Source organism: Cotesia glomerata, linkage group LG6, assembly GCF_020080835.1.
Source record: "Cotesia glomerata isolate CgM1 linkage group LG6, MPM_Cglom_v2.3, whole genome shotgun sequence".
Taxonomy (NCBI): domain Eukaryota; kingdom Metazoa; phylum Arthropoda; class Insecta; order Hymenoptera; family Braconidae; genus Cotesia; species Cotesia glomerata.
This window is the reverse complement of record NC_058163.1, coordinates 24,108,812-24,131,033: the sequence shown is the minus strand read 5'-3', so window position 1 is coordinate 24,131,033 and position 22,222 is coordinate 24,108,812. Positions and strand designations below refer to the sequence as shown.

General features: G+C 24.6%; 1 protein-coding gene across 1 annotated transcript; it reads right to left on the bottom strand.

Annotated features, from left to right (window-relative positions):
* Positions 1-868: 868 nt before the first annotated feature.
* Positions 869-21,903, bottom strand: LOC123267555. The gene is made up of 9 exons (XM_044732245.1): positions 21,849-21,903; positions 16,679-16,912; positions 13,642-13,854; positions 10,433-10,662; positions 8,663-9,089; positions 8,232-8,573; positions 6,113-6,394; positions 5,530-6,025; positions 869-1,333 (listed from the first exon to the last, which is right to left on the bottom strand). The coding sequence occupies exons 1-9, from the start codon at positions 21,901-21,903 to the stop codon at positions 970-972; spliced, it is 2,643 nt and encodes an 880-aa protein (XP_044588180.1). The 3' UTR covers positions 869-969.
* Positions 21,904-22,222: the final 319 nt, after the last annotated feature.

Below are 22,222 nucleotides of genomic sequence, written 5' to 3'. Positions count from 1 at the left end.
TAAGAATTTTGGTGACAAATAAATTATTGCAAAAAAATTAGAAAAAAAATTAACATGTAGAAATTTAAAAAAAAATTAAAGATGCAATTTTTTAAAAATAATTTTTTGAAACAAATTTTTTTGTTAAAAAAAATTAAAATATTGTCAAGTTAATGTCATTAGATTTTTTGCCTTTAAAAGTTGAAAAAAATTGATAATAATAAAGTTAGCCGACATTTTTAATTTTTCGATTTTGCTTCATTTATTAAATTATAACTAAAAAATGTTTTTTTTTTTTTTAATTGCACTTAGTTTTTAAAATTTTCTACATGTTAAATTTTTTTTTCAATTGTTTTTAATTTTTTTTAATAATTAATTAAATTAGAACAAAAAAATGACATTAAAGTTAGCAGTCACTAGAGAATTTTTTAAATTTTTTTAACAAAAAAATTTGCTGCAAAAAATTATTTTAAAAAAATTGCATTTTTAATTTTTTTAAATTTCTACATGTCAATTTTTTTTATATTTTTTTTTGCCAAAATTTATTTGTTAAAAAAAATTCTAAAAATGATTAAATATCTGCTAAATTTATCATCATAACAAAAAAATATTTTTTAAAAATTGCACTGCCAATTTTTAAAGTTTTTTACAAATGAAATTTTTTTAAAAATTTTTTTGTAATAATTTTTTCAATAAAAAAAAATTCTAAAAATCTTTAGATGTCGGCTAACTTCCCTCGCGGTTTTGAGAATGCCGTAATTTTTCTTAAAATTAACTTTCATAAAAAATTTTGGCTTTCATGTTTTTGGGTAAAATTTCTATTATATTTTTTTTTGTTCATAAAAAAACAAACAATTTAAAAAAAAAAATTTAGTATGGCCCAGCATGAGTTGACCCCACTTGTAAATAATTACCGATATTATAACTAAGTATTTTTATCATACATAAATCATAAATGATATATATGATACGTATGATAAATTAATAAAATTAATATCGGTGGTGAGACTGAGACTGTCGCCACTCGGAATTCGTCGTCGATCCGTGATGATGATGATGATGATGGTGATGTCTTTTTTTATCTGAATGCTTGTTACCAGTATCGTCTGTGGTAGAGTTGCTATTGTCATTACCGCGGTAATTATCACGGTAATTAGGATCATCCAAAGTGTCTTTGCGTCTCAGTGGAGGGTTTGCTTTCTGTCCAGCTGTCTCGTGCAAGTTTTCCCACGCCTGCCGGTAGTATCTGTTGAGTCCCCCGCGACTTTCTGATGAGCTGCTATCAAAGCTAGCTACTGTGTTGCAATCTGGTGAGGCGCGGTGTCTGTAATGCTTGCTGCGTCCTCCTCGAGACCTAGAATAATAATAATAAAAATAATAATTAACAATAGCTAACTCTAGATACATATCAGATTTTATTATTATGTCTTACAATTTATAAGACATAATACTTTTAAATATAATAGTAAATAAAGTATTTTATTTAAATGCCTCCAGATAGTTCCAGTATAAGTGCGGCGTGCGATATGCTGAGAAAAATACAAGCCTACTGCTAAACAATTGTGGAAAAAAAAGAGTGCGATAATAAATATAAATGCGTGAGTTTTAAATGGGATAAGGCCATCAACTTCCATCTCTATTTTTTTATACCAAGAATTTTTTATGTGCATGTTTATTTCATTAATAATTTATTATTAATTACAATGTGCATTTTTTTTTGACAGTTTCCATTTCACCTGACTGATAGATATTAATGGTGGTCGAAAATTTTTTTAATATCATAAGCCAGATTTTTTAATACTGATAAAAAAATTAATTTGGTTTAAAAGAAAAATTATTGAATTAAATATATTATTTTGATAAATTTATTATGATAAGTATTTAGGTTGCATTCAAAAGTACTTTATCTCTAGATATATAATTAAGAAATTACCTTGTATCTCGTGAATTATTGATATTATTAAAGATATAAGCTCATCCCGATGTTACACTCATTGAGACCTTTCATTTAAGTATCCACATCAATTTTTCATATATTTCATATATTTATATATATGTATATATGAAAAATATATGAAAATGTATGTTTGTACTCAAATGAAAGCTCTTGACGAGTGTAACATCGAGATGAGCTTATATCTTTAAAAACGTCAATATTCAAGAAAGTACAGTGCAATTTAACAAATATCTTGTGAACTATTGACATTTTTAAAGATATAAGCTCATCTCGATGTTACACTTATCAAGACCTTTCATTTGAGTACCCACATCAATTTTTCATATATTTATATATATCATATATATGTATATATGAAAAATATATCAAAAATGCATGTGGGTACTCAAATGAAAGCTCTTGATGAATGTAACATCGGAATGAGCTTATATCTTTAAAAATGTCAATAATTAAGAAACGACCTTGTATCTTGTGAACTATTAACATTTTTAATGATATAAACTCATTTCGATGTTACATTCATCAAGAGCTTTCATTTGAGTACCCACATCAATTTTTCATATATTTCATATATTTATATATATCATATATATATAAATATATGAAAAATATATCAAAAATGCATGTGGGTACTCAAATGAAAGCTCTTGATGAATGTAACATCGGAATGAGCTTATATCTTTAAAAATGTCAATAATTAAGAACTGACCTTGTATCTTGTGAACTATTGACATTTTTAAAGATATAAGCTCATTCCGATGTTACATTCATCCAGAGCTTTCATTTGAGTACCCACATCAATTTTTCATATATTTTATATATATATATATATATATATATATATATATATATATATATATATATATATATATATATATATATATATATATATATATATATATATATATATATATATATGTCTATATGAAAAATATATCAAAAATGCATGTGGGTACTCAAATGAAAGCTCTTCATAAGTGTAACATCGAAATGAGCTTATATCTTTAAAAATGTCAATATTTAAGGAAGATCAGTGCAAATTTAAGTTTTTATACTTAAATTAAGCTCTTAAAAAAATATTCTTATCTCAAAAAATTTTATCTTAAATCAAGTAAATTTTTTTTATCAACGTATGACCACCATAATATCGTATGTGTGTGTGTGTGTGTGGTGTTCTTCATCAGGAATTAATGAATTACCTTGACTAAAACACGTCAGTATACACTGAATTGATGGTGTCGAGAAGAGACGTTGATATTGAGTTGGTGATGGTGTGTAGAAGAAGGCGGTAGTCGGGCGATTAGGTAGTGGGTCATAGTAATGGCATAATTATCTAGGTACTTGTATTGTTTTTTTTTTTTTTAATTCACTTTCAATTAAAACTATTATTTTTTTTTGATTTTCAAACTTATTGGCAGCGATTCTATTAAAATTAATTCAATTAATAAAAAATAAAATTTATGGGCCTTCTTATAAAGAAGGATTAGAAAAATAGCCAGCGCGATGAGCCGCTGAGAGGTTGAAAGAGTAAGGGTGATCAGCAGTCCGACGAGCAGTGAGATCACGGCGCCCGAGGTGCTGGTCGGGGAATGGAAGCGCCAAAAGAGTGTACCAACGTGAAGGCATCCCCGAGGGGTCAGATCTACCAAGACCGCCCGCCAAACCATCGCCACTACCGAGCGCACCAACCCCGCCGAGACCACCCCGGCGGCGACGTCTTCCTCGTACTCTGCCGTTGCCGCTAACCATCACACGCATTTTATTTATACAATTATTTTATTTTATCTACTTAATCGTTTTTTTTTTTTTTTTTTTTTTTTTTTATCAGTCAATCGTGTTAAACTACAATTAGGTTATTAATATTTATATTAATATTACTATAAACGTCCGCACTGTCCTTTGCAATTATATTAAATTCTATTAATATTATTATTATTAATATTATTATTATTATTATTACTATTATTATTAAATATTAATGTTGTAATTTAATACATTTTGGATTAAATTTTAAATTACTATGTACAACAGTGCGAAACTGGTGTAAAGAATTGTCAGAAGCTCGAAAGCAATTTTATTTATCATCAGTATCATCACACTCGTGAAGAAATTTTATGGAAAATTTATTTAATGATACTGAAATTCAGAGAAATTTGATCATTTTTATTTTTTTCATAAATAAATTATAGTAAAAAAAATTTCTTTAAAAAAGGCAATTTTTTATTAATAATTTTCTAGATCTAGTTTATAAAAAAAAAGAATATAAAAATTAATGAAAGTTAAGTTAGCCGATATCTAAAAATTAAAAAATATTTTTTAAAAATTTCATTTGTAAAAACTTAGAAAAACTGTAATTGCAATTTAAAAAAACATATTTTTTAGTTTTAATTTAATAATTGAAGCAAAATAAAAAAATTAAGAACCTCAGCTAACTTTAGAATTTAAGAAATTCTAAGATGTCTGCCAATTTTAGTATCATAAAAATATGATAAGCTTAAAGATATTAAGATTTAAGCTTATCCCGAGATTACACTCATCGGGACCTTTCATTTGAGTACCCACATCAATTTTTCATATATTTTATATATTTATATATATTATATATCTGTAAATATGAAAAATATATCAAAAATACATGTGGGTACTCAAATAAATGCTCTTGATGAGTATAACATCGAGATGAGCTTATATCTTTAAAAATATCAATAATTAAGAAATGACCTTGTATATCGTGAACTATTGACATTTTTAAAGATATAAGCTCATCCCGATGTTACATTCATCAAGACCTTTCATTTGAGTACCCACATCGATTTTTCATATATTTATATATTTGTATATATGAAAAATATGTAAAAATGCATGTGGGTACTCAAATGAAAGCTCTTGATGAGTGTAAAATGGAGATGAGCTTATATCTTAAAAAATGTCAATAATTAAGAAACGACCTTGTATCTTGTGAACTATTGACATTTTTAAAGATATAAGCTCATCCCGATGTTACACTCATCAAAACCTTTCATTTAAGTACTCACATCAATTTTTCATATATTTATATATATTATATATATGAATATATGAAAAATATATCAAAAATGCATGTGGGTACTCAAATAAAAGCTCTTGATAAGTGTGACATCGGGATGAGCTTATATCTTTAAAAATGTCAATAATTAAGAACTGACATTGCTATCTTTTCAACTAATGACATTTTCAAATATATAAGCTCATTTCGATGTTACACTCATCGAGACCTTTCGTTTGAGTACCCATATCAATTTTTCATATATGTATATATTTATATATATTATATATATGTATATATATTTAAAATATATCAAAAATGCATGTGGGTACTCAAATGAAAGCTCTTGATGAGTGTAACATCATGATGAGCTTATATCTTTAAAAACGTCAATAGTTAAGAAAGTACAGTGCAATTTAACAAGGCTGCTCGTAAATTATAGGAAAAAAAAAATTTAATTTTAAGAAGATCTAAAAAATTATAAATGCAATTTATGTAAAATAAATTTTCAAGTGTCTTAATTTCAGTATCATATCATTTAAAAATAAATTATCTATTTGAATCTTACCTTTTCATGAAAACTACTACTGTGGTAGCAATCACGGACACAACGATTACAAATCCGACGACACCTAGAGTAATCATACCCCCAAGACTGAGCTTGGGTTGATAACCAGTGCTGTCAACTCTAAATGGACCTGTTGGCTCTGCGACGCCTGATGCAATTTTCGCTCGAGCGTTATCAACTCCGCTTCCTGAAATTTCATTGTCTTGTGGATGGTCATCATCACTATTATTATTATTATTGTAGTTGCTGGTGTGTTGTATAGGCGAAGAAGAAGAAGAAGAAAAGGGTCTGTAGAGCGAAACTGCGGGTTTTTTCACAGCAGCCTCGCGAACAGTAGCTGGTAATTCACCGAGAGAAATTTTATCTTCAGCTGCTGCGTTGGTGGAGTCTGTTGAAGTTTGCTCTGTCGTGGTCCGCGTTCTTGCTGGGTAAAACGGCTTGCCACGCGTAACAGGCGGTCGTGAGGTTGCTCGGGTCGTCGTGCGACTTTCTTCGACTGGAAATAAAATATTGTTATTAGCAATATTTCAAATTAAATAGAATTTATTTATTTATTTTTGTAGGAAGAAATTATAATGCTTACGCAAGCAAACCGGAGCCGGGTGATCGTACAATCCGGTGGGTAAGCATAAAATTTGTCGACTACCGGAGACTTGGTAGCCCTTATCGCAAGTATAAGTGACAATGCTGCCCACTATTAAGCTACGGTTTGTGTTTTTATTGTCCAGGCTGTTGTCAGCATTCATTTCGTCCAGCTGAATAGTGCTGTGACTCACCAATGGAGGTGGGTCACACCGAATGGGCTCGCATCGCGGCGGTGGTCCGTTCCAACGCTCGTCGATGTCACACGTGAGCCGCGCTCGACCTACAAAAAAAGTTCCGTTATCTAATAAATATCTAAATAAGGAAAAAAATATAAATTCTACTTATAGGAAAGATTTTTTTTTATCTTTTGAATAACTGGGAATTATATTAAGAAGAAATCTTTAAATTCTGTGGATATCTTCTTTCATTGGTATTATAATGATAGTCAATAAAATTATAGATTAAAATTAATAGGTACATCTGATTTTATTCTAATTAGTTATTTAGATTTTTTTAGAGTAAGAATAACAAATTCTATTAAAAATATTTTTTTTATACGAGAAGAAATATTGATTGTTGATAATTAATGACAATAATGTTGATAATAATAATAATAATAATAATAATGTTGATAATATTAGATAATTATTGAAAATGTATTTTCTAATATGAAAAATTGATCTAAATAATTTTTATTTAATCCAAGGAAAATTTTTCGCTATTTTTTGTCTATTATAATAAAAGCAGAAATTTATAGTGGAAGATGATTAATAAATTAAATTTTTTAGAATTGAGTAAATTATTGACGATACTGAAATAAGCCGACATTTTATAATTAATGATAATTATCAATAAAAAAATATTTTTAAAAAGTTAGATTTAGAATTTTTAAAATTTTGCTTTCCACTGTCAAAGTTGTTAAAATTCGAGCATTTGAAAATACTCTCTCTAGATATATAATTAAAAAATGACCTTGTATCTTGTGAACTATTGACATTTTTAAAGATATAAGCTCATCCCGACATTACACTTATCGAGATCTTTCATTTGAGTACCCACATCAATTTTTCATATATTTTTTATATTTATATATATATTATATATATGTATATATGAAAAATATACCAAAAATGCATGTGAGTACTCAAATGAAAGCTCTTGATGAGTGTAAAATCGGAATGAGCTTAAATCTTTAAAAACGTCAATAATTAAGTTAAGAAATTACCTTGTATCTTGTGAACTATTGATATTTTTGAAAATATAAGCTCATCTCGATGTTACACTCATCAAGACCTTTCATTTGAGTACCCACATCAATTTTTCATATATTTATATATTTCATATGAAATATATAAATATATATATATATATATATATATATATATATATATATATATATATATATATGAAAAATTTATCAAAATGCATGTGGGTACTCAAATGAAAGCTCTTGATGAGTGTAACATCGAGATGAGCTTATATCTTGAAAAATATCAATAATTAAAAAATGACCTTGTATCTTGTCAACTATTGATATTTTTAAAGATATGAGCTTACCCCGAGATTACACTTATCAATACCTTTCATTTGAGTACCCACATCAATTTTTCATATATTTCATATATTTATATATATGTATATATAAAAAATATATCAAAAATGCATGTGGGTACTCAAATGAAAGCTCTTGATGATTATAACATCAAGATGAGCTTATATCTTTTAAAACGTCAATAGTTAAAAAAGTACAGTGCAATTTATCAAAAGTCATTATTTAATTTTATTTTTTTATAGTTCACTAGTCACGGTAGTCACATAGTGACTTTGTTGCTAGTTTTTATAATTTTTTAAAGTTTCTCGTGAAATTTTTTTCATAATTTAATTTTTAAAATTACCGGATATTTATTGAATTCACAATAGATGCATTTAATTAATAAAAATCAATAAATTAATTGTATAAAATTCTCTAAGAATTCTAGATCTCGGTCTAGTAATTCTCAATAATAATCAATAAATAAATTCCAAGAAAAATCAGATGTGCCTGTTAATAAAATTCCTCATTAAAGAAAAAAAAATGCTTGTAAAAGTATTGTATTAATAGATAATTGCAATTTAACCTGTCATTTCGTAACCATCTTCACAGGAATAGAGGACTTGGCTCAAGTAAGTCACAGTATTGTTGATAAGCGTGTACTCTCCGTGCTTGATACTAGCTGGAAAACCGCATTCAATACTTTTGCAAACTGGTGGGAATTCGTTGTAAAATCCAGTGTCTAAGCATGTACGAGTTGCGGGTCCTATCAGGAGACTTCCTGCATTACAACTGTAAGCAACTGTTGCGCCAACTTGGAAATTGCTTCCTGATGAAGATGAAGCCGATGCGGGGGAGTCGTCACTTTGATTAGTGATTATCATTGTTGAGTTTGGCGGTTGTTCGGGTCTACCACAAGCCCGCGGTTCTAAAAGATTAATAAAGAAAAAAAAAAATATTATTATTTATTTATTTATTCACTGATTTAGATTGTAAAAATGTTAATTCAATAGTTACGGTGCTGGCAGATGTAATTGAGCCTCGCAGTACAGGGAGTGTCTGACCAGAGCCAGCCTCTGCTTCCATCATAACGCGCGCAATCTTCCTGAGAGCCTTGAGGGAGACTCCAGAAGGAAACAGCGACTTCATCGCCACTTCCGGTCCATCTCCAGACACTTTTGTCCTTGGAATCGCGCACTGCGCCCATCCAGTACTGGCTCGAGGTATCGCTGCGATGACGACGCCATAATTCCCACGATATAAAGCCCTGGAGGGCTGGATTGCTCTCGTCGACTAAAGTTCCTCCTCGGGCTCGACAGAATGATAGAGCTTCCCGGAATTGCATCGGCTGGCGGTTGTAAAATATGTAACACTTTCCATTGTAAGTTGCGGTTGATCCTGGAGGCTGGTCACGGAATTGCGGACATCTTTCTATTGGTAATGCCTGTTGATAATTATTTTTATTATTTTTTTTTAAATAATAAAAAAAAATTGGTTTGATTAAAAAAAAAATTTGAAGAACTATAAATAAATAAAATTTTGCTTTATTTAATAATGACTTTTGTTAAATTGCACTGTACTTTCTTAACTATTGACGTTTTTAAAGATATAAGCTCATCCCGATGTTACACTCATCAAGAGCTTTTATTTGAGTACCCACAAGCATTTTTGATATATTTTTCATATATACATATATATAATATATATAAATATATGAAATATATGAAAAATTCATGTGGGTACTCAAATGAAAGATCTTGATGAGTGTAACATCGGGATGAGCTTATATCTTTAAAAATGTCAATGGTTCATAAGATATAAGGTAATTTCTTAATTATTGATATTTTTAAAGATATAAGCTCATCTCGACGTTACACTCATCAAGAGCTTTCATTTAAGTACCCACATGCATTTTTGATATATTTTTCATATATTTATATATATAATATATATAAATATATGAAAATTTATGTGGGTACTCAAATGAAAGGTCTTGACGAGTGTAATGTCGGGATGAGCTTATATCTTTAAAAATATCAAGAATTAAGAACTGACATTGTTACCTTGTCAAGTAATGACATTTTCAAAGATATGAGCGCATTCCGACATTACATTCATCGAGACCTTTCATTTGAGTACCCACATGCATTTTTATATATTTTTCATATATTCATATATTTATATATTTTTCATATATTCATATATTTATATATTTTTCATATATTCATATATTTATATATTTTTCATATATTTATATATTTATATATTTTTCATATATTCATATATTTATATATATTTCATATATTCATATATATAACATAATATATGAAATATATGAAAAATTGATGTGGGTACTCAAATGAAAGGTCTTAATGAGTGTAACATCAGGATGAGCTTATATCTTTAAAAATGTCAATAGTTCACAAGATACAAAGTCGTTTCTTAATTATTGACATTTTTAAAGTTATAAGCTCATCTTGACGTTGCACTCATTAAGAGCTTTCATTTGAGTACCCACATGCATTTTCACATATTATATATATATATATATATATATATATATATATATATATATATATATATATATATATATATATATATGAAAAATTGATGTGGGTACTCAAATGAAAGGTCTTGATGAGTGTAACATCGGGATGAGCTTATATCTTTAAAAATGTCAATAGTTCACAAGATACAAGGTCATTTCTTAATTATGTATTTGGAGATCAAATTAACTTTGTTGATCAATATAATTATAAAAAATTTTTTTTAGATAATTTAATCTACCTGGTCAGTATAAACAAAAGCTTCACAAAGCGACAGTTGAACAGGCGTCGGTGCATGAGAAGAAGCTTCTAAATGTACAGAGACAAATGCTCCAGGCATCGGTGGATTGCAGGGTAAAAATAATGGCTGGCCTTCTTCAAGCGGCCCGGAAAATTTATTACAAATCGGATTTGTACCAAGATCCGGACGGTTATTACCAACGCGCACCACTATTGTTCCCGCATTGCCGTCTGAAATGTTAAGAAACAAAAAACATAAATATTAATAAATTACAATAGTACCTAAATAAATAAATAAATAAATAAATAATTTATGAAAATTATGTGATAAGATAAATAACTAATAAGATAAATAAGTAATAATTAGGGTGAAGTAAGCTTTCACTTGTAATTGGTATAGAAGTAAACAGTGTTCAGGATTGAATAGAAGGTCGATGAAAAAAGGAAGAAAGAGATTACTATCAATAATGTTTCGTTAGTTTTTTATTTAATTATGCGGCTGGTTTTGTTATTGGTGGTAGGTATCCATATCCAACAATGGCCTACTAACCATTTCACCCGTGATACATTAAGATAGCCACATTTGTCAATGATACACCCGTAATTCCTCTTCTACAATATCTTTTTGTTAACTTAATATTTTATATCAACTATTGTTATTATTACTTTCTTTATCTTTATCATTTACACTAATCATTATAGACTAATGGAAGGATTTTTTTATATTTAATAAGTTTTATTAACTGTTAATAAATGATTTTTTGACATCATAGGATTTAATAAATATTTACTAACAGTTAATAAATTATTTATTAAATGTTAATAAATATTTGTTAACTATTAATAAATACTTATTAACTATTAATAAATGTACTTTTCTTCCAAATAAATATTTATTGAATGTTAAAAAATATTTATTAAAATTTAATAAATTAAATAATTGTCTTAAAGTAAATTAAATTATTAATATAGTTAATAAATCCTTCTATCAGTGCAATATTTATCACACTAATAAAAGGATTTTTTTTATATTTAATAAGTTTTATTAACTATTAATAAATAATTTTTTAACATCATAGGATTTAATAAATATTTATTAACATTTAATAAATGATTTATTAAATGTTAATAAATATTTGTTAACTATATTAATAAATATACTTTCCTCCTAAATAAATATTTATTGAATGTTAAAAAATATTTATTAAAATTTGATAAATTGAATAATTGTCTTAAAATAAATTAAATTATTAACAGAGTTAATAAATCCTTTTATCAGATTAGTATAAAATATAAAATAATGTCTGTAAGTGCTCTTAATGTATTACATTTAATGCATTAACCAGCAGATTGCTGTTAAACTGCTAGAGAGAATGGACTTGATGCGTCTGAATTAACATGCAATGCTTATCAATCTTCAATAACATTACAGGCTATCCTGTTGGGGTTCAGTTTTCCGGCGTTTTCTAACTATCGAAAGTAAGTGAAAGACTCTCACTAAGAACACACAAGTCTATCGAACTCTAATTTCTAAAATCATCATCATTATAATCTTACAATCATCGATTATAGTTTATTTTGCTAAAGCTAAGGACCGTAAGAATTAAAAATTCTTTTTAGTTGGTTTTTAATGGGAATAATTTAATGACTGACATTTTCCAGGTCGTTGACTAGAATGATTTTTTGCTGGGTTTGCAAATCGAGTTACAGGATAAATTGCTATCGATCTGCTCTAATTGTGGAAAGTTCCACGGACTTTTAAGAAATTGAGATATTTATTCGACCGTTTCTTTTTCATCTTCTCAAGGTATTTTTTATCTCGGTGGTTTACTGTTAAATCCTAGAAAATTATTTATCTTTTATTAAACACTATTTCGCTTAATGGTTTATTACTTTTTTTAGATTCTTTTATGTTTCACAGCTTCCAGCGATTTAATTATTGGATTGTGAGGATAAAAGTTTATTTTAGACCAAATTTTATTACTTTTGTGGTAATTTTAGGAGTATTAAATTTTTTTTTCATACGGAGTTTATGAAAAATATTTTAGTGTTCATTCAAAAAATTTATTTTAAAATATTTTATTTATGAGAAAGTTTTAATTGCTTTTTTTTCTGTAAAGAATTTTATAGAATTTAATTTTGTAATTTTACAAAAGAATAGACTGTTATATTTTTATATATAATAAAAAGAAGTTGTAAAAAAATTTAATTAAGCAAATTTCAATTTTTATCATTTATCAATAAAAAATGTTTCCATCCAAAATTGACATTTTAAATTTTTTTTCTCTTTAAATTATTCTATTTTTGATAAATTATCAGAGGAAAAATATGAAATTGTTCTAAAAAAATTTTTAGTTAGTTTTGTCAATAAAATTTAAATAAAATAATTTTTTTAAAAATCAAAATAACTTTAAAAAAAAAAATCAGTAATTTTTTAGGTCATTTTTTAAAAAATTGAGAAATTACCTTTTTAAAACAAATTTATCATTCAAAAAAAATTTTTTTTATTCGAAAATTGACATTTAAAATTTTTTTTTTCTCTTAAAATTATTTTATTTTTAATAAATTATCAGAAGAAAAATATAAAATTGTTTTAAAAAATTTTTTATCGTTAATTATGTCAATAAAATTTAAATATAAGAAAATTTTTTTTAAATTAAAGTAAAAAAAAATCAATAATTTTTTAGGTCATTTTTTTTTAATTTTAAAACAAATGTTAATTTAAAAAAAAAATTTTTTTTATTCAAAAATTGACATTAAAAAAATTTTTTTTTCTCTTTAAATTATTTTATTTTTGATAAATTATTAGAAGAAAAATATGAGATTGTTTTAAAAAATTTTTTATAGTTACTTTTATCAATAAAATTTAGATAAAAAAATTTTTTTTAAATAATTAAAGTAACTAAAAAAAATCAATAATTTAAAAAAAAATTTTAAAACAAATGTTAATATTTTATCATTTTTTAAAAAAAAATTTTTTATCAAAAAATTGACATTTTACTCTAAATTATTTTATAAATAATTAATTTATAATAATTAATGAATCATTTATTAATTATTTTATTTATTAAATTATTCTAATTTTGATTAATTATAAGAAAAAAACTACAAAATTGTTCTAAAAAAATTCTAACAATAATTTTCATTTCTAAAATAAAAATTAAACAGTTATTCTAATTATTTTAATAATCTAAAAAAAAAAAAACTTACCACAGCAAGCTTTTCCAAAGTCCAACCTGACCAACTGTACCATGTAAGGTTCCAATAAATTAACATACCACCAAGGTTTGACCTCTGCCCTGGTGAGTGTGCAAGTTTGAGGGTTGTAAACTTGACCGCTGCTACCATCGACAGCCTTTTGAGGTATTCCACCTTCAGAGCTGCTAGATTGCATCGGGGCCTTGCCTCCAGCGACGTTCAACACTGCCAAGAAATAAAACACTCTATAAATAAATGGTAATAATCCCCAATTAAAATAAAGTAATAAAATAATCTTATCATCTCTTCCTTAAAAAAAAAAAAATCTTTACACTTTCATCCTAATTAATTCCTCTAGCTCATAAATAAAAATCAAAACCTGCAGAGCAAAAATTAATAAATAAAAGCAAAACAATTGTACGGACAAACGGGTTTCACTTAAACCAAAATGACAATCCCGCATTTGTCCTCCTTTCTCAAATTGGTCGAGAAATCAGAGGACAAATCGCGACCACTTTATTTAATAAAATATATAATAAAATCTACCGCTACTTTACAATTACAAGCAAAAAAAATAACAATTTGTCTGTTAAATCGAGCGTTTTTAATCGAATTAAATTAAATAACAAGTTTAAATAAAATCCATTAATAAAATGAAATAAAAGATTATTTTTTAGCGAATCTCGTGCTCTGTTTGCTTTATATTCTAATATATGAGGACCATAACATAAGTATAAGGATATAACGTGTTGTGTGTCGTATTGGCGACCAAGCATATCGTTTTCTTGCCTACACTACCTGCTTACCTGTTTACTAACATATTTACCATATACCTTATATTACTTGTCTCTACAACTCTCATACTCAGTACTTGTACAATTATGCCCCACGACCCACTTGTGCCTTTAAAAAGACCTACTTATATATTAACGCTCACCTGCCATAGCCTTTTGTTTTATTATGTCGCATATTTTCACCTCTTTCTCTTTCTCTTTCCATATACAAATAAATTAAGTAAATCCTCACTACACTCATCCGTCCAGACTTGTCACACTTAAATATTAATATTAATATTAAATATAAATAATCAAACATTCCTATGCATATTTATCATCTTCTTTACACATCTGTTTGTCTATTATTTGTTTTATAATAAAACTTACAAGGAAATATTTATTTAAATCCATGGGAAAATTTTCATCCTCAGTTTTGTTTTTTTAAATTTAAATATTATAATTTTTTAAATTGTGTAATTAATGTTTACTCTTTTTAATGGGTGTTTAGAATTTTCTGAAAAACAATTAATTTTTTTTACTAGGTACTTTTGACAGTAATGAGAAAAAAATTTTTTATTAATTAATTCATGCATGGAAATTTTTTAAAATTATGAATGTAATTTTAAAAAAAAACTTTCTTAGTTCTAATTTAGGTAATTGTTTAGTTTCACGGTCCTCAATATTTTAACTCATAAGAATAGTACATTAAAATTTTTTTATCTTTTTATTTTTATTTAAAATGAAATTATTAAAAGAAGAAAAGAATTTTAGATTTTTATGCGTGATTAAAAAATTAATATTTGAAAAATTTTTTTTTTAATATCGAAAACTTTAAAAGTAAAAAATTTATTTTTATAATTATTATCATAAATGCGCCAAGAAAAAAAAGGCTTTCTCAATTTTTAATATGCTAAAAAATTAAAAAATTATGAAACTAAAATCAGCAGAGATTTGATATTATTTTTAATTTATATTAGAAGTGAATTATAAAAAAAAATTGTACTTGTAAATTTTTTTCACAATAAATTTAGTCAACAAAAACATTGACAGATTTTTTTTTAATTTCAATTTCATAAAAAATTACCCAAATTTATTTTTAAATTAAAATAAAAAAAATAGTAATATTAATTATTATGACATTAAAATTGTCACTTGACTATTTTTTAATTTTATTCAACAAATTTGAGCCAAAAAATAATTAAAAAAAAATTGGATTTCTAATTTTTTTAAATTTCTGTCAATTTTTTTTTGCTACAATTTATTTATTAAAAAAATTCTTAAAATCATCAAATATTTTCTAAATAAATTTCCATTTAATTATCAAAAAATAAAGTAATAAAACCTAAACCAAAATGACGGAAAATAATTTTTAAAAAATTGTATTTTTAATTTTTTTAAATTTCTGTCAATTTTTTTTCCTTAAATTTTTTTGCTAAAATTTACATATTAAAAAAAATTCTTAAAATCATCAAATATTTTCTAAATAAATTTTCATTTAATTATCTTGAAATAAAATAAATAAAACCTAAACTAAACTAACGAAAAATAATTTTTAAAAAATTGCATTTTTAATTTTTTAAAATTTCTGTCAATTTTTTTTCCTGAAATTTCTTTTGCTACAATTTAAATATTAAAAAAATTCTTAAAATCATCGAATAAATTTTAATTTAATTATTACAAAATAAGGTAATAAAACCTAAACCAAAATAACGAAAAATAATTGCATTTTTAATTTTTAAAAATTTATATCAATTTTTTTCCTCAAATTTCTTTAGCTACAATTTAAATATAAAAAAAAATTCTTTAAATCATCAAATAAATTTTCACTAAATTATCACTCAATAAAATAAAAAAAAATAAAACCTAAACTAATAAGAAAATCTAGCTCTCAATAAAATTAATAAAAATAAATACCCACGTAATGAGAATAAAATTTGAATACAAGATTGAAATATCTTATTTGAATGTCAAAGACGCGTGACCTGTTTCCCGATGTCCTTGACCGAGGTGGCTCGATAATAGCTCTGTGAAACGGAACCAAGTAATATAGATACTGGAAGGGGCATTAAACCGTTAAACATTAACCTGTTGGCGGGCCAGTATGAGGGAGATTCTTTCCGACATACCGGGTCATATTTATTATTAATTTTAAATATTTTATTCTAATCCCCAGCCTTCAATCTAAAGATTTAATCGCTCTTCAATCTCCAATCTAAAATCTTCACTCTCCAATCTTTATCTCTTAAATTATATCCAATTAACTCTCAACATACCACAAAAAGGTACGCCTTCAGGTGTCCAAGTGCCATCAGGCTGGCACTGTCTTCTCGCAGGTCCCAGCAACTCAAACCCGCGCTCACATGCGTAAGTAGCAACAGTTTCTGTCGGGAAGACAGTGTCTTTTATCAATGAATCTTCTTCGTCGAGCACGTCGTCTAAATTATCCGTGAAGCGTACTGTGCTGTGGGCTGGCGCTCCTGGGTAGCCGCATCCTGTACATTTGATTCCTGAAACAAATAATTCAACAATTTATTAGATTAAATATCAAATAAAGTTATCAGTTATTTGTACAAATATTTTATTTCAAAGTTTTAAACTAAGAAAAAAAATTTCTTTTTAAAAAATTAACAATGTTGGAAGAAGAAATTTATTTGTTGAGAATTTTAAACTATTTTATTTTTTATTATTATTTAATTTCAATGCCAAGGCAGTAAAAAAAATTATTAATTAATAAATTACACGTATGAATAATGAAGATGTAAAATTCTAAAATTTTAGATATTAAGAAAAAATTTTTTTTTCTTAAATTTAGAATTAAATTATGATTTATGATAAATACAAAAAAGTATAAATTTGAATATAAAAATTAAAAATTAAAGATGATAAATTCATGTAACAAAAATGTGTGAATTAATATCAAAAGTTTAAAAATTAAGATTCATTGTCTTGTTCGCACTTTATGAAGAATTCAAAAGCACTAATTTTAAATGTGTTTAGGCTAAGTGAATTTGTGATTTCAATTTGTAGTCGTTTTTAGAAGAAGAAATAAACATTTTTTAAAAAATAAAAACTTTTACAGTCACACCGAGATAAATTTCATTTTTTTTTAAATTACAATAAATTAATTTATTTAAAATTTTATTTCTTAGCTGAAAAAATGAAAATTTTTCTTAGTAACTTTCTTGTTGAAAAAAAAAAAAAAACTTTTTAAATAGACAACTTGCAAATTTTTATACAAAATTATTATTTCATAAATTTAGAAAACTTTTTTTCAATAAAAAAGTTATTGCAATAATCATTTTTATTTCTTTAGCTAAGAAATAAAAATTAATTTTTTGCCACAACAATGCACATTTTTTTAAAAAGAAATTTTTTTTCTCAGTATAGCTGTAAAAATATCTATTTCTTCAATGAAATTTGTATTAATTTAGATAAAAAAAAAAAACAAATTTAGACAAACAACTAGCAAATTTTTATCCAAATATATAATTTGGATTTATTTTTGTTCAAATTTAGAAAACTTTTTTCCAACCAAAAAGTTTCTATGAGAAAAATTTGTATTTCTTCAGCTAAAAATTAAAATTGTTTAGAATTTAAAACAAATTAATTTATTGTCACAACAATTTAAATTTTTTTATAAAGAAATTTTTTTTCTCAGTGTGGCTATAAAAATTTTTATTTCTTCAATCATTTATTTCTAGCTGAAATTTATATAAATTTGGATGAACAACTAGCAAATTTTTATCTAAATATATATAATTTTGATTTATGTTTATTCAAATCTAGAAAACTTTTTTTTAACAAAAGTTTCTATGAGAAAAATTAGTATTTCTTCAGCGAAGAAATAAAATTATTTAGAATGTTAAATAAATTAATTTCTTGCCACAAAAAAGTTAATTTTAAAAAAACAAATTATAAAAAATAAAAGCAATTATAAAAAAACAAATTTAGATAAAGAACTAGCAAATATTTATCCAAATATATAATTTGGATTTATTTTTGTCCAAAAAAGTTTCTATAAGAAAAATTATTTCTTCAGCTAAGAAATAAAATTATTGTAAAAATTGATTAGATTAGATTAGATTATTTATTTATTTATTTATTTATTTATTTATGCTAAAGTCTGATGGCCAAATGGCAAAGTAAAAATAAAAAACACAATTGATTACAAATTTAAAAATATTAATAACAATTTTACAATTATTATAAGCACTCTGATAGCAATTATATAATATAATTATGATTTTGATTTCTCTTATAATCTTATAAACTCTATTTATACATCTAGATTGAACAAATAGTCAAAAATTTGGTCATTGTTTTAAAAATAAATTTTTTCTGTAAATATAGACAAGAATAAGACATTTAATTCCAAGATCATTCACCCGATTTTTTACACCTGGTACGGCAGATGGGCATCAAGTATGCCAAATGCTATTCTTCATCTATTATCACCGTTTTATTTAAAAATTAGCAATCTATTATCGCTATTATAATTACCATTGAATCGTGTGCAACCCCAGACAATGAAAATTTAGCATTGTATTTATAAAGATGATCGTGAATGATAAAAGTACTGGTAACAAGTATTAACCGCGATATAAAATTAACGGTTAATGTATAGCAGAAGTACGTTCTGCGTGCCGAGCATTGACTTTCATAGTAATTAACCGTCTTGTAGTGACAGCGATCGCGTTTTATACTTACATGTTTTATACGTAAGTTCCTAAGTTATAATAGGTACATGTAAATATATCGGTATCGGCATCATATCAATGTACATTGCTTCATTACACTATCGATGGTCATTATTATTTTTTGTTTTATTTTTATTTCACTCTTTGCTCTATTCTACAATTACATAAACGTTTTGATTATACTCGATGTCTGTTAATTGATCTATTCGACGAATTAAATAGTTTGTAATAACAAATAGTCTGTGTTATTTTAATAATAGTTTTATTGAATAAGTATTATTAAATATCTACGGAGAATCGATCCCGTTTCCCGATCGGCACGCTTGCCTAACGGAACTCCAACTACAATTTAATTAACATATTAATCACAGAAACACATGCTAACATTCTCATATTTTTGTGGTAATTGTTTAGTTTCATGGTCCATAATATTTTAATCCATGAAAATTATATTAAAAAATTTTTATTTAAAATGCATGATTCATTTTGTTTCTTAACATTTATCAAAAAATAAAATAATCAAAAAAAATAATTTTTTTATGTCAATTTTTTCAGTAAAAAATAGTATTTAAAAAAAATCTTTTTTTTTTAATTATGAAAAATAAAAATTTTGGAAAAAAATTTTTTTTAATGAAAACTTTTGAGAAAAAATTTTTTTTTAAACGAAAATTAAAAATTTTTCACAATAAAATTTTTTATAATCATAAAAAAAATAGAAATTTCTTCAAATAAATTTTTTTCTGATTTTTTTTTACAAAAATCTATTATAAAAAAAAAAAGTTTATATGTAAAAAAAATCTTTTTTTTCATTATGAAAAATAAAAATTTTTGAGAAAAAAATTTTTTTAATAAAAAATGAAAATTTTTTAAGAAAATTTTTTAATGATAAAAATTAAAAATTTTTGAGAATTAAATTTTTTATAATAATAAAAAAATAGAAAATTCATCAAATAAATTTTTTTCTGATTTTTTATACAAAAATCTAATTAAAAAAAAAAAATTAGTGTTTAAAAAAAATCTTTTTTTTTAATTACAAAAATTGAAAATTTTTTAAGAAAAAAATTTTTTAATGGTAAAAAATAAAAATTTTTGAGAATTAAATTTTTTATACTGATAAAAAAATAAAAATTTCTTTAAATAAATTTTTTTCTAATTTTTTTGACACGTAAAATACAGAAAAAAAATTTCCAAACTTATGTGGAATAATTTTATTAACAATTTTTGGTTGAAATAAAATTTTTGTTAACTTAAAAATTGATTAAAAAAAATATTTTTAAAAATTTTTATCATTAATTTCATAAATTCACCATAAAATAAAATAATTAAAAAAAGAAGTTAATTATTCGATTTTTTATACCAAAAAAAAATCAATCAAGAAGATATTAATTAGCAATTTACTATTTATTAACTATCTATCCTTAGGGCCCGAGAAAATAAATAATAATAATGATTCAGTCACGCTGTGTCATTTGATTTTAGATAAGAACCGGTATAAATCGGTTAGTAGGACAAAAGTCGTAGAGAAAAGTGACTAAGCATTAACGAATTATTTTTTATCTATTTAACTAAGCATGCCGGTTTCTTCTTTATTTATTTTTTTAAATTATTATTTGCATTAAAAATTATTTTAAAAACATATAATAAAGAAAATAAAAAATAAATAGTAGCAAATAATAAGCTCAGAGTAGAGTAAAATGTGATTCGGTGGCCATATGTTTTTTACCGTTACATTAGTTTACTATCGTGAGAAATATTTGTAGCTTTCTTTTTCAAAATACGAGATAGGAGACGTTAGTATTATTTAGTGATGAGAAATTTTATATACCAACAATCAGACAAGGATTACCACAGAATAGAATAATAATACTAATTATTATTATTATTAAAACAATAATTGTTTAATTTTATTTAATTATTAACCATGGGAAGTGTTTGTTAATTTTTAAAAATATAAATAATTGTTTAATTATTATAATATAATTAAGACGGTTATTTTTATAAATGTTATTTCAGCTACCGGTGAAATCGTATTCCGGTATTAAAATATTGTAATCAGCTATCGTAATATTGTATCTAGTTATTACGATAATTTTAGAGGATGTTTGACGTTTTTTTTTTACTCAATAATTGCGGCATTTATTTATCTTTGTATCAATAGGTTTCTACTTACGAAAAAAGGATGTCGGTAATAGATAAATTAATTTTTTTTCCGTAAATAATCAATAGATAAATTTCTTCCCTAATTAATTAATAAAAATAATATTTGAAAAATTAATTTAAAAAAATTAATATTAAAAAATTAATCTTAAAAAATTAATGTTAAAAAATTAATCTTAAAAAACTAATTTTAAGAAATTAATTCAAAAAAATTAATTCTTTAAAATTAATTTTAAGAAATTAATTTTAAAGAATTAATTTAAAAAAAAATTAATCTTAAAGAATTAATTTAAAAAAATTAATTTTAAAGAATTAATTCTTAAAAATCAATTTTAAAGAATTAATTTTTAATAATCAATTTTAAAGAATTAATTTATAAAAATTAATTTTAAAAAATTAGTTTTAAGAAATTTATTTAAATAAATTAATGAAAAAAAATTAATTTTAAAGAATTAATTAAAAAAAAATTAATTTTAAAGAATTAATTAAAAAAATTTAATTTTGATGAATTAATTTCGAAGAATTAATTTTGAAGAATTAATTTATAAAAATTAATTTTAAAAAATAAATTTAAAAAAATAAAACAAACCTTTGATAGTAAAAAGAATAAAAAGAAAACAATTGAAAAAAAATTGAGTTTTCATTATAAATTAGCACTTAAAAAAAAAAAAAAAAAAAAAACCACCAATTAAAATCACTAATTGAAAAAAAATTTTTTTCAAACGAAGAACATAATTATGACACTTAAAATTAATAATTTAAAAGCTTTCGGTTTGAATAAAGCGTTAAAGACCGCTCTGAAGAGCGTGCGAGTGAAAGAAGCGTTTGTCAAATACTGAAGCAAGGAGCTGGAGTATCTGAGACAGGAAGTTAAGTCCCAGGTGTTGGTAGCAGTCCCCACCTGAGGATTTAAGTTTGCCAGCCAACCATTTGTGCTACCATACCTTCGTAAAGCTCACACTT